The sequence below is a fragment of the Tauraco erythrolophus genome, chromosome 23 (genome assembly GCF_009769465.1).
Source record: "Tauraco erythrolophus isolate bTauEry1 chromosome 23, bTauEry1.pri, whole genome shotgun sequence".
Taxonomy (NCBI): domain Eukaryota; kingdom Metazoa; phylum Chordata; class Aves; order Musophagiformes; family Musophagidae; genus Tauraco; species Tauraco erythrolophus.
In genome coordinates, this window is record NC_141487.1 from 4,746,389 (window position 1) to 4,760,362 (window position 13,974).

General features: G+C 45.7%; 1 protein-coding gene across 2 annotated transcripts in view; it reads right to left on the minus strand.

The window, feature by feature from the left end:
- TMEM201 (transmembrane protein 201) overlaps positions 1–13,974 on the minus strand; it is a 28,971-nt gene that overhangs the window by 9,769 nt on the left and 5,228 nt on the right. For both annotated transcript variants that reach the window (XM_086625629.1, XM_086625628.1), the window contains exons 2-6: positions 12,784–12,904; positions 11,961–12,155; positions 9,942–10,118; positions 8,967–9,358; positions 8,281–8,484 (exon numbers count right to left, since the gene is read on the minus strand). In XM_086625629.1, coding sequence (XP_086481755.1) covers positions 8,281–8,484; positions 8,967–9,358; positions 9,942–10,118; positions 11,961–12,155; positions 12,784–12,904 — 1,089 coding nt within the window. The remainder of the gene's footprint in view (positions 1–8,280; positions 8,485–8,966; positions 9,359–9,941; positions 10,119–11,960; positions 12,156–12,783; positions 12,905–13,974) is intronic.

The window sequence follows — 13,974 nt, forward strand, 5'->3', positions numbered from 1 at the left end:
TTGGCTTTGTAAGAGAAAACCAATGGGAAAGGAAATTAAAAGTGCAGCTCAGGATTATGATGTGAATCACATCAGAAAGAGTGATACCTGCCACTCACTGCGCCCTGTCTGTGAAGGGCCAAGTCGCAGCATCGCCTGTCAACAACACGGCTCTTTTTTTCTAACTTTGCACCTTCTGTATTTTTGGGCTAAATGATCCAACTTTACACAGCTCCTTGCTGCAGTGGAAAACAACTTATCTGGCTTACTGGCTTTTGGGAAGATTTTCACTTAATGGGCTGGGAGATATTAGTCATTTATCACTCATAACCACAATCTCTCTCCCGGGATTGCAACTTTTTTTGGATTGAACTTCTATGTGCCCTGCTGCTCAACAGCCCCACTTCTCAACCTCATCAAGAGCAGTCAGATCCTCTGGGCAGCTGATGAATTACTTCTCTTGCACCATCCAGAAAAGGAATTTTTCTGGTTAGCAAAGACGAGCCAAAGAATTTTAAGCATAGCATATTAATGCCTTAGGATTGCGTGCTGACCGAAGAACGGCTTAACTATTGATCTGCTCAGAACAAAGTAAATTCCTGCAGTGTGTGCAAAACCCTGTTCCCTTTCTATGCGCTCTACTCTTTAGTGTTTGTCACTGTCACGTTGAGAGGGCCAGATGCTGCTAAAAAGCAGGGGTGCTGTCATGGGAATGTGCTTCACGCTTGAGAATGGTCAGCTGAACTAAAGCTTCTTTCAAAAGCAGATAAAAAGGTGAGGAGATCAAGAGGATCATAAGGCAGGAAGCAGCCACATCACAGCCCTGGAATGGAGCAGTGCAGTTGTGTCTTTGCTCTTAGACTACCACGTTGCTCCAAGTCATTTGTGCATGTGATAATCGTGGGTATGGTAATAGTGAAAAAGTAACCAAAAAAGGAAGAAGGAGGGGAAAAAAAAAAAAAAGAAAAAAAAAGGCTCTGGAGTCAGACAGTTTGTGGAAATAGTCAGGGCCCGGAAGCCGTTTATTTCAGAACTTGGTATTGTGAACATCAAAAATTGGATATCTTAATTAGTGTTTACAATGATCACAGCGTTACTAGACAGTTGGGCACAACTCTGCTACACAGATAGCTTAAAAATAAATAAATAAGGTTCCAGAGTATTACATGGCATGGGACCGTACACTGTCCTGAAGAAACACCTCCTGGCAGCAGAGCCTCCCCTCCTCTGTCCCAATACCTGCCTCTTATCCAAAGGCAACACTGTATGCGTGTGCCTTTTTAATTCACATTTTAACCAGAGATTCTGCATCACCCCGGGACAGAGAGAGACATGGGAGAGCGTGGGTCAGGTCAGACTACAGGACTGTAGATAGACCCACTCCTACTACCAGATAATCCAGTACATGAAGTAAGAAAGTAACGTGCAGTCGCAGGCAGGCAGCCTCCTGTATGTGCCCAGCTTCACCTGCCTGGAAGCAGCCAGGGAACCAGGTGTTGGTCAAGGCATAAAACACTTCCTCCAGACTTGAGGGCCCATCGTAATTTAGCTACGAGTTATCCATGTACAACTGCACCACTTTCTCCAGGCAGCATGGGTGCTGCTGCCCAGACTGCAGAAGCAGCTCACTGTGGCCTCGCTGCAGTCTGGGAGCTGACACGCAGTCGCTTGCCTGGTCTGCTGCACCACATCAGCCAGTGCCATAACCTGTGCCATCTCCCGCCAAGCTCACAGAATCAGGAGTAAAGAGCAATACAGTGAATTAAAAAAACAGGCACAGGGAGAGGGGAGAATAATGCTAAAAAAGGGCACAGGTCTCGGATATATTAAGATTTTGATATGTGACTTAGAGAGCTAGAAACTTTAGCTGCCAAGACTAAGAATTCTTTTCTCCTCCACGTTGCCCTGCTTTGGATGAAAAAGGAGGGTTGAATTGTAGCTGAAAATGCTTCAGCTGCCAGGTCCTGCACTAATACCTTCTAGAGTACAGACAGACGTTTGCCATCAATTTTGCCTTCCTCCCTAGATGGTGGAACAAAGGTAGAGGGGTGCGTTTATACACACATCCCACATCTACAAAAATCCAGACTTGCTGGCACGACAAAAACGTTCAGAGGACCTCTTCCCTGCCTGTGTACTTGCTAGCTTTGGTTCCAAATGAGGCTTTACAGGGGAGGACCCCAGGTACACTTCAGGACTGAGTACTGCCCCTTTCATATGAAAGCATCTGCTAGGGCTTAGAGAGGTGTCAAGTGTACTTGCAGGTGACAGCACAACTGGAATGAACTGGCAGGTTATATGTGACAGTACACAATTGCAACAGCATCTCTTTAAAAACCAAAGTAAAGCCATGCATCACAGCTCCCTGCCTTCACAGGTGGAGTCAGTCTGGAGCACTCATCTGGCTATTAATTATATTAATTTTTATAGGAGTATAAATAATTTGTCCACAATACATCAATACATACTTTCTATAGTATCCAAGCATGATTATTAGCTTCATGTAATCTCAGCGTACTTGAAAAATATTCATAAAGCCAAAAGAAAACACCACTACACCATTTTCAAATTTCCCTCTTGTCCTCACCCTTTGAAACACCCAAGCTGAGTTCACTAGGGCATGCAAAGCACAGATGTAGGAAAGAAGGAGCTAAGAGAAAGGAAAGAATGAGATATAAATATGGCATATTTAGCATTGCAAAGGGCCACAAATGCATCAGTTCGCATGCACTGATGGCAGGGAGGGCTTCAGGAAGACCAGAAGTAGCAGCAGCAGAGATGCTTACTTGGTTGCCAGCTCTGGGTTCTCCCTCAACCCCCCCGTAGTCTACAGAGTGGATCAGAAATTCAAGAGTGTTGAATTTCTGCCCGAGCGTCCTCTTTTTCCCAGCCACACTCACTGGTGGCAAATGAAGGACAAAAGCACTGGCCTGGCAAACACACTGGCACTGCTGCCCCAAGCTGCAGCTGCATCAGTTCCACTGAAGCAGAGGAACACAGTGTTGCCAAAAATCTCGTCCAGGGAAAGGCACTTAATGAACACACATCAGCCCCTTTATACATCCAGCTCTGCTGGACAGGGTACAAGACGCTTTTGAGTTGGCAAATCAGCCATGGCCACTGCCAGAGCAAAGACCAGGCAGCCACTTTGGGCTGGAGCAGGTTTTATTTCAAGTGACACACAAACCCACTAACAATCCCTCACCACCATTCTGTAGTACCATCCTCTGGTCCAGACACCAGCACATGGCCAGTGTGAAAAAGCAGCACCTGAAATTAGAGGCTTTTGGGCTAAAATCCTCTAATATTGTTCAGATGTTTGCACGCTCTGGCCTGCATGGCTGGGAGAATCCTCAGGCACCAAAGCTGCATCAGGGGACCACAGGTTACCACATGTTCCTCTGTGGCCTGAAATAAGAGTCCAGCTAAGTGAAAATGAGATGCTCAAAGCATTGATCAAGTGGTTCTGGATGATTTTTGTGTCAGCTGTGTTTGTTAGTTCCCAGCCCTTTGTTAGCTGTTATGCCCCTCAGCAGAAGGAAATGTATACCCGTGCGTCACACAAAACAGCACCTCGTGAGAACGGTGGCACCACGCTCAGATTTTGGACTTGCACCAAAATACCTGAGCTGCAAGCACACATTTCCTTCTGCTGGACTCACTGGGAGGAAGCAACCAGGCAGAGTTAGATGGCACATCTAACTGCTGAGCTATTTCCTAACCGAACCTCAAGTAAAAAAGGCAAAGTTGGCAAAAGCACCTTCCGTACAGAACCTGGAGCACGGCACAGTGTTTAGAACAGTCTATTTGACATCGAAATCGAGTATTGCAGGAACAGTCTCAGCAAAGGCAGCAGTGGTTTAACTTTTTTTTTTCCCCCCCAGGAACAGTAAACAGTAAAACATTGCTAACTGATCTTTTTCAGGCCTAATTGTCTACATAGACGCAAGTGATACAGATCGAATGCAGAACAACTCTGGAAAAAACACCTTTGTCCTTTCTTCCCTCTCCTCCAAAAGATCAATCATCTGCTCCCATCAGCAAAAGTATGCAAGAAAAGCATGTGAGAAAGGCCGAAAGAGAGGAGACTGCCAGCATCAGAGTCTCTAGAAGACCAAAAATTCAACTGCTTCAAGTTTGGTTTTGAGGCTCTGAGGTTTTTTTGTTGTTTTTAGAAGCAGCAGCACAGACATGCTGAGGCACCAAGAAGTGGGACAATAAGCTGACACCTGAGCAAAGACAAAAGCTTCTTTGGCATTAAAACTGAACCACGCTTCGATATGTGTTTTGTTATTTTGTTTCATCTTTGAAATTTTTCCAATTATGAGTCCCAAAGTTCTTCAATTATAAGCTGGGGGCAAAGCACCACAGAGACCAGGGCTTCAGTTGTACAGCTTGGCCATAAAACGAAGCAGCTTTCTGATGTTCTGACATATAAAATTAGTGCAACTTGTAAATATACTTCATTTGTATTAATCTGCATAAAGTGAAGACAAATGGATTTCTTGCTTGCATGTCAGTTGCAGTTAACGCATCTCCCAGATGAAAAGATTTTAAATTCTTTCAGTATAGATTTGCACTTGCTGGGCAAACGCAGCTGAAATATTTCTTAACGGTATCATTCAGGCTTCACAGTGTAAACCCCTCTCCTCCCCACAGTTCTACCAAATGCCTGTTCCTGATATCTAGTGTGCATCCTCCCCATCCCCACCACAGTACTGTACAGGAAAAAAGACAAGAGAATAAAAGTAAAGATCAGGCACAGGAAACAACATCAGACTTAACGGCAAAACATCCTAAAAAGGGCCAGACTCCAGGGAGCTCAAAGATGGGGCATGTTGAAATTGGAGGAAAAACAAAGAAAAAAAAAGTACTGCCAAAAAGAAGAGAGGAAAACAGCTGCTCAGAAGAGATAGGAGGCCACATGAAATAGGACAAAGTAAAACTTAATACAGCCTTGACTCTCAGCTCCTGAAAGCAAAACATATGAAGGGGCTGCCAAGCATCTTTAGAGGCTGCCACTGAGTTTCCTTGCTACTAGGCAGGAAAATTTGGACAGATTAATTTTATTCTTACTAAAAACAGAAAGGATATTGCCATTAGAAATCAGACATGACATTATCATGACAATTCCCACACATTTTAACAGTTTGTCAGCAACTCACACCCCTCCTCCTTCTAGCTGTCTCAATATATCCTTCTAAACACGAGATTCCTCCCATCACTTGGGCACACTTGACAGCAGGGCAGCAAGAGGAACTGCCTGCCTCTGCTACACCAGGCGGTTGGAAGGATGAGGCTTTGGGCAACCTGGTCTAGTGGAAGGTGTCCCTGCCCATGGCAGGGCATTTGGAACCAGATGATCTTTAAGGGCCCTTCCAACCCAAACTGTTCTATGATTCTAAATAGAAACATCAGTCTTTTCCTGTGTTTAACTTTACAGGCAAAACTTGAAAGTACTGAAGCAGGAAGAAGGGAAGAGGGAAAAGAAGTAGAGATGTCTTATTTCAATTTCACTTAATGGACATACTAGCTCAAGGTTTCCTGGGTCTTCTGTGCAGCTTGTTTAGAGAATGGTAGAGCTGGCAGTGGATTCAGTTCCAGTGTACATTTCATCAGGTGGCTTTGTCCACCTCACTTTTAACTGCAGATGGGCTGCAGAACAATGGTGTTGGAAAGACCGCTGCAGCAGGGCGTTCTCCAGGGGTGAAAACATTACAGCAATCACTGCACTGAAAGGAAAGCTGAGCAGACAGTGATAGCACATCCATACACAAATCTGTCCCCCCTTTTTTTACCCCTGCCACTGCCTGTCCTTTCACCAGCTTACTACTGTCTGTCTTAACATTGCTCCCTGCTCCAACAGGCTGCCAAGACTGGATTTTTAAGGAAAGCTTCCTACTAAATCTCCCAACCGAGAGTAGGAGAGAGGTGCTGGAGAGATTGTGAAAGTCTAACCCAGCACTGAGGACCCTGCACACTTCTGTTGGCTTTTTTTCCTGTTTTGATGAAGTCACAAGGCTTCTTGTAGCATTTACTTTGAAATAATTCTTTAAATTCAACAGATTGTCCTAGAGGAAAACAGGACATAATTATTATTTAGCACTTTGAAAGCCTGAAAATGGAACAAGAAACAATCCGTGACTGTGAGCTGGAAGACAAACCCTTTGGGTCAGGATTGCTCAACGATGGGAAAACAGCAGAGTGGAACCAGAGTTTGCAGATGCTGGACTCCTTTTGTGGACAAGTAAGTAAACAACCTCAGAGTAGCATCATTCACAAGCACCAGAACGGAGAATCATGTTCTGTTTGCTTGGAGGTGGATACTGCGGTTATCTGAAGGCACCAGGCAAAAAGTTCCAAAGGAGAGCACACATGAGAAGCAGGTTTGCGTGTCCCCTTCCCATGCCAGTTGTTAAGTTACAGGCACATGGTCCTGCCGCTGGGAGTCACATCTTCCCATGACACACTCGACTCAGCTTATTGTTAATGAATCTCTACAGAGCTTTTGTTAGTGCTACCTTTCTGCTTTCACAATGAACATCGGTTTGAAGAAAAATACCTATGAAAAGCTATGAAATATCTTTTGTTTCCTTTAAAAAAGCTTCTAGAATTTCACAAGCATCTGCACCATCCAGTAGTGTCTAAATCTTTCAGCAGGAGATACAGACACTTCATAGTGAGAGCTTCATTCTGATTATTTTAGAGTTTATACAGAAGAAGATCAAGACACTCAATTAACTTATGTCAGACGATTAGTGTGGCAAGTTCCGTTGCGCTATTCTGAACAGAAGAAAATAGCCGATCATCTGTAACAATGCTATGTCCTCTTGAAAGACCCAAATCCAGATGAGAAACTCAGTGGAGTGCCTTGCAAAAAAGTGCAGCATAATCAGACTGCTTTTGCTAAGAGGCCTCAACAAGTTAATCCTACAAAAACCCCAAGCAGCTGGAAGCTCCTTCCTCCCCACACAGTAACATCCAGTCATCCCAGCTTTCAGCAGAGGACTGTCAGGCACTCAGCCCAGTTACGTTTTCCAGACCCCTTTCTTCAGCAGTGCTAGCATCAACACCAGACTTCAAAAAAGAACCCCTCCAAGTAACAAGTAAAAATCCATCTCTATTGCCATGTGGTCCTGCAGCAGAGGCTCTCACCCCCTCCTATAGTACATCCTCCTAATCTGTGTTCTCAACGATAAGGAAAACATTGACTGAAAAAGTAGTGATGTATGATGAAACCTGATCATATACCACGGCTTGTGGTTGTTAGTTCCATGTCTTCTCTTTCTAAGGCTACAGAAGTGGAGGAACACAGTTTTTATCAATTGTGCTTTTACACAGATGCTCCGTGGGGCGGGTGGGTGGCTAAAAAACCCAAAGAAAACCAGCATAGAAAGCAACAGCCACTAGTAGACTTGAAAATTTAGCCTAAAACAGCTGAATACTTTCAGATATTCAATCAAGACACCCTGAGCTACATAATCCTTTAAAGCACCGTTTTAAATAAATTACTGAAGTTCCAGTCAAAAGCACTTAAGGACATCTCTCCATTTAAAATAGGAGCCACGGGAGAACGGCAGAGCGAGAGAGCATGCAATTAAGTGATGCTACACAGTGGATGGCAAGAACCACCAGGTTAGAGACTATGTGTGTCCCCTCCTCGCATGCCTGTACACCATGCAGTGTTACTACAGCACGTTACGAGGACTTGGAATCCAGAGGCAAGTTCCCATCAGTTCAAAATTAAAATGACCAGCACCATTAGAAAACTGAAGGTGGCCTGGGCCTCATGGAGGATCAAGGCAGAGGATTCCTCTGTGACCAGCTAAGGATGGGGAGGCAGTGAGAAGAACCGAAGGACAGGAGAAGCCAGAATCTCTTTGGCTGGAGGAGCAGAATGGGGAGGAGGCTGCATTTATGGAGCAGTTTGTGAAGCAGCTGCTGGAAGAATTGGTTTTGGGGAAGTTGGATATTTGCACTGCTGACGTAGGATTCAGGAGGAAGGGAGAATGGAGGCAGCAGGAGTAGCTTCCTTGGCTAGCACCAGCAGTGGAAATGCTCCAAGCAGCTAGCATATCAGGAAGCAAGGATAGGGGAAAAAAAAAAAAGAAAAGAAAAGAAAAAAATAAAAAATATATATATAAAGGAAGAAAAGATCTTCACTGTTTATCCAATTAAAAAAAAAAAAGGAAAAAGAAAAAGAGGAAGAGAAAATAAAAAGAGGAGAGAGAAGCACCAGTCGCAAAGAGTTCACAAGGCTTTTTTTCCTCCTTCCCCCAGCGTCACTGCTCTGGCTCTGACCTTCGGGGCCGGTATCTCCGATGGCCCGTTGATTTCCGCGTGGCCACTGCTGCGGTGAAGCCCACCAAGCAGCACAAGGATGTGGTACCAAATTTGGCTGTGTCTAGCCAGTTGGGCGTTTCCGTCTTCAGGTAACTCTCAGCTAAATGCAGACTCATCACTACGAACCACAAGACTGAAGCAAACGCATCAATTCTCCGGAGCCTGCAATGCCAAAAAGAAACCAAACAAGACACGAGGTAAGAGATTAAATATCAATGGATGTTGGTCCTTGGTCCTGAGGAAGGAGAGGGAAGGTGGGGAAAAGGTGGGGAAGTACACAGGCTGAGGAGGTTATGTACTACCTCTTACTATGGTTATATCATCTGCAGCCCTTCCCACTGCTGCAGTGAGTACCTGAACAGATCAGGTCCATCCTCTACCAGATTACAGCATAAGGAGCTTTTCATTCACAGTAATTCAATCTCAAATTGAATGAACCAAGGCACAGACCCAAAGTAAGCTCTGCTGTCTCCACCCAGCCAGCTGGCAACCCAAAGACTAGCAAGGACAACTGTGCCACTCAGTACCATGTGTGCCATTCTGGCAAATGTTCACCCTCCGCTCGCTGAGTCCAGACAGGGCGAACGACCGCCAACATAACGCAGTTTTCCTTTAAGTGAAACCGAAGAAAAGAGCACACCCACCTGATCCGACCAGCTAAGAACATGGCCAACAGGCAGGTGAACAGCCCAAGGACAGCGACTGCCATCTGGTGATTCTTCCCGTAAGCCCATGCGACACTCAGGTTCTCCACCATCTGTTCTGGGAGCAGGTGGAGCAGCTCCCGCCAGCCTGCCACCGTCACGGAAGTATCATTTTCCAAGTCTGCAAGCGAGCTTGTACCAGTCCTGTTCTGAATAGATGCTGGACCAGATGAGACAGGAGCAGGGACTGCTGCACTGAGTGAGAAGGGGTCGCCTGACCCATACAAGGCCATCAGAACCAGGAACGCGCAGCTGAGAAAGGCCAAGAACCGCAGAAATATCACCTGAGCTGGTGTGGTTATGGAAGCAGAAGAGGAGGATGAACATAAATTCTGCAGAGGAACAGAGAAACACGTTGTCAGAAGCTGAACGAACTGTGATAAGGTTTTGAAATGGTGCTTTATGAAACACTTCCAGACTGTATGGTTTACTGGATGGTTTTGCTCAAGTCTTTTTAAGTCTGTACTGGGCCAACACCACATGGGATGTTGTAGACTAGCAAAGAGCAACAGCAGAGTTCTGAGTAGAAGCTAAGGTCAGGCAGGGCAGTGAGGCAAAGAGAAGGTCATAATTCACTTCCCATCATTCTTACTTCTTTTTTTCCCCCCTATATTCTGTAGTTACCTGCACTCATGAATTGGCTTCCCCACTTGCCCTTTTCTGCCTGTCCTGCTATTTTCCTTCCACTCTGTTCTTATGACATTAGACTTACCTTTTGGCAATTGCACTGAATGACACCAGCAAGAGGAAAACCTCAAGAGCATCTGTAGCAACTGTCCTGTGCTCTTCTAAACTTCTCCCAGAGTTAGCGCGCCCCAAGGCTGTTGCTCTCGTCTCCCAGCAGCAAACCCAGGTGCAGAGGTACCTAGTTCTCTGCACTTCCCTCCAAACGCCTTCACCTCTCCCCCCATGTACCTGAGGATAGGTCTTGTCTGTCTCACGGCGTTTGAAATGGTGGCTGAGCAGCAGCGCCCGGAGCTGCCGATTCTGGTGTTTTATGTAATATTCCACAGCAGCCTGGCATGGACGGCACAGCTTGTAGGTCTGCTCCAGATGATGCTTATACACCTCAATCTCTTCATCATACTTGCCCTGGTGAGAGAACAGGAGAGAAAATGTAGGCGAGAACTGCAGGTCCCTCACCAGTTATCATGCTTGCTACTGACATGCAAGCAAGACGTGCTTCCAGTCTCCAGAGGAACAGCACCCTGAAGCCATGCCTGAACAGCAAATAAGCTGGAGCCAGCCATACAACCAGCTTCACATACAGCTGATGCAACCTCCATGCCCCAGAAGAGACAGAAGAGTCCTTGGAGAAGGCTGCTGTGGCCCAATTTCAGGATGTTGAATTCCTATGGCCCAATTTTGCTCTCTTTGTTGAGACCGTATGAACTCAACACAGAAGATGAGACAAAAACTAGACTTGCTCTTCCCCTCCTCAAGTGAGAGGACACAAAAGATCTGTTTCCCCTTCACACTACTGTGCCGGAAAAAGGAGAGACAAGCTCCTTCAAAAACTCAGCCCCAGACTCGAAGGTTGTCAGTCTGAAGGTCCTGGTGAGATGAGCTCCATAAATCATTAATAGCACTTGTAAAAACAGTCAGTGAGTAGGGCCAAAGGTCCATTTTTCAGCGTCACTACAGCGGACACATCACATCACAGCGGCTTCCAGGGCTCTTCCATCTCCACTTCCAGCCTCTATCAAAATCCCTATTCCAAAAGCATACAGCTGAAAGCATACAGCTTCTTTGGGAGAGGGAAATGGAAAGATGCACTGTAGCTGCCCGAGGGCTTGCTGCCGCAGTTCCATAGGCTCCATCTGCCGGAATCGAGACGGAATCACATGGGAGAGAGTACTAGCAGCAGGCTCAGCCCTTACTGCAGAGGCCAGCAAAGCTCAGAGAGGCCACTGCTGTCGCTGACACACATATGTAACTGTGTTGGATGACACAGTCCCATGTTTCTTAGCAGGCACAGACACTGCAGTTCACTGAATGCCTAAAAAGGGGCCAAAGGCTGGCATTATTTGAGCAAGTGGATAGGGCTGGCAAGAGGCAGGGTAAAGCTGAGAAAAGGGAATCGGCTGAAAATGTTCTCATTAAGCATGATCAAATTTAAATCTGTTCCCTGGGAGTCATCCTGATTAAACTCATTACAATCACACAAAGCAGACTGGATTGGGCAACCCAGAAGAACACATCTCACTATAGCACAATCTTATAACCCCAAGGCTTGACCATGGTTGAAAGCTAAGGAGTGCAGCACTAAATTCTCTGCATGAAACTTTGGGAGCCATAAAACTGTGAAGGAGAAACCCCACGATCCTACCCTCTGTGCATATTAAGTAATGGGAAGGCCAAGAAGTTGCTCAGCAGGAAATCCTGCTGCTGTAACTGTAATATCCCTTTGCCCTCCTAGGCACAAATGCCTAACCAGGGAGATGATGTGGCTGCACAGGATTCCTCTCCCACTCCACTAGTAAAAGCAGAGCAGCACAGCCAAGGCCTCAGGGAAAACAAAATCTATTGAGGCTTCAAGGTGACTACTGGGCTGTTGTGCCTACCAGATCCTGCAAGCTCAGCTGGGTCAATGCTAAGTACTGGAGTTGTAAGCTGATCTCAGCAATGTGCATGCTTGGTTTTGGCTCAAGCTGCAACTTCCAGTGTCCACCTAGAACAGGGCGCTACATTTTGGCTTTGGAGTAGGATTAGGTAAATTTGCAACACTAATTAGTACTGTTCTCTGCCCTGGAGTGCCACATATTGCTTCTGAAGACTACCGGAGCATCATTACCTAGCACACTGAAAAACTCCTCTCTCTCCTGCTTACTAGGTTGCAGCATGGAATTAAACAGAGCAGGAATAGCAGATACATGCATGGGAATGCCTTGGACAAACATTCTCCTGTGATGCCAGGCCCTAACAAACACTTACCTCCTCCCTTGGTGAGAATGAAGCCAGCTGTTTGATCTTCGTGGTTTGGTGGTTGTTGCATTTCTTGCAAAGCAGAATTTGGCTGCTCACCCACTGTTGCGGTTTGGTAGGATCACAGAAAGTCGTAGCACCTGACACAACATGGTTAAGGTGTTCCATGTACTGAGCAGGAATGGGCTTGTTGTAGTCTCCATTCTGACAAAAAGCAAAAAGGGAGGCAGGAGGGAAAGCAAACATGAGATCATAAAATCAAAGCTAGGTATGCTCTAGTTGATAACAAGATTCCCTAAACTCCGTCAGGAGCTCTGCACTTCAAGCATTCACCCATATAACAAAAGAAATAAGTAAAAAAAGAGACAAAATGCTTCAAATTCCCCCATCCCATTGTTTTATACCCCCATTGCAAGCAGTTGGTGGTGGATTTTGGCTTAAGACAGGCTTTGTTATTTAACACCCTAAGTAAAGCAATTCAGCTGTTCCAAAACACAAAACCGAATAATTGTTCCATATATTAAAAAAAGAGATTCTTAAGATATACTGGTGAAAATGTCAAGGTCCTTTTTGCCCTTTGAAGCAAGAGAGGAAAATTTGTCTTTATCATTCTACACCAGCACATCCCTGTACACTAGATTCTCAAATTTGATAAAGTCATGAGTTGCTGAGTTCACAGGTGCTCAGCACAGATCTGCCAGCTGTCAAACTGCTGGATATTCACCTGCACTGCGCCTGTATCATCTTAAACGAGGAGCAGGGTTTTCCCACAAGCACTGCTCCACAGGGCATGCACCTTCCCAGCCACCCTTTGAGCAATTTCTCACAGTACCTCTTGGAATCCATTGTACTGTTCACAGTTGGGGCAATCCCAGCAGTTGCGATTCCCATATGGCACTACCGTGTCCTGATTGCAGAACCAGCAGTTCACAGTCACATGCGTGGGCTTCTTCCTGTTAGCAAAGGAAACGTGTCAGGCATCAACACTGAATTCAGCTGACGTAGAGGAAAGCAATGGCTTTCAAACAGGGAAATGCAAGGGAAGCTGGAATTAAAATCAATCTTCCCACTCAGTTTGTTTAACGCTATGACTCAGAGTAGCCATTTTAGCAATGAAAAGCTGGACTACTAAAGTAGAAATAAATTTCTGCCCGATGCTCATATCTCTTTGTGCTAGTACCACGGATATGCCAGAACTTTAATAACAACCTTGAGAATAACCCACTTCACTGTTTTTCAGAGGCATATTTGGAGGTGCGAGTCCTCTCCATAACCAGCAGCATTAGTATATGAGGAAGGTGCAGTGGAGTTGCTGCTTAATACACAGAGAAACAGAAGTTAAGATCCACAAGAACTGCATATGACAGTACTCAGAAACCTAAGTTTCAGGCACTGTAAATAGCTGTTTCTTCACAGCTTTAGGATACATAAGAAGGAACCGAGGAATCATCAACATGTCTTCCTCAGTTTTTATGCACTGGAACTGAAGAGACAAAGACTAATGACCTGGATCCATAAGCCCCTTGTTTTCTAAAACAATCCTTTTAAAATAACAGCCACTACAAGAGAGACAGCTGTGGTGTGGCCCCATTGCAACAGGTGGTGACAGATGTTTAAGCAAAGAACTTCAAGGGCACACTGAGCCTGCCTGCTGAAGAAGGTCTCCACTTGTCTTGAAACTTGGTATGATACCCACAAAGCAGCTTCCTGGCAGGTCAAGGGAACACAGCCTAGCTGTCTGGGTTTATCAGAACCAGTCCCAGTCAAACCTCCACGGAGGGCAGCTGTTCAGGCAAAGCCCAGGCAGGGACCCGCTATGGCAGCTATGCAGACAGGTGGACCCAGCTGCCACCAGCCCTATTTGCTGCCTAACTCCACCAAGTTACCAGCGTGCCTCGGGCTGGACAGCTTCTAAAGCAGCAGGGAAAGCAACTGAGCAGAGAGGCTCACTGAAAGCCTGGAAAAGCAAGTAACAGCAGCCAAAGTGCTCACCAGTTGAGAGCAACTTCTCTTCTTCCTGCTC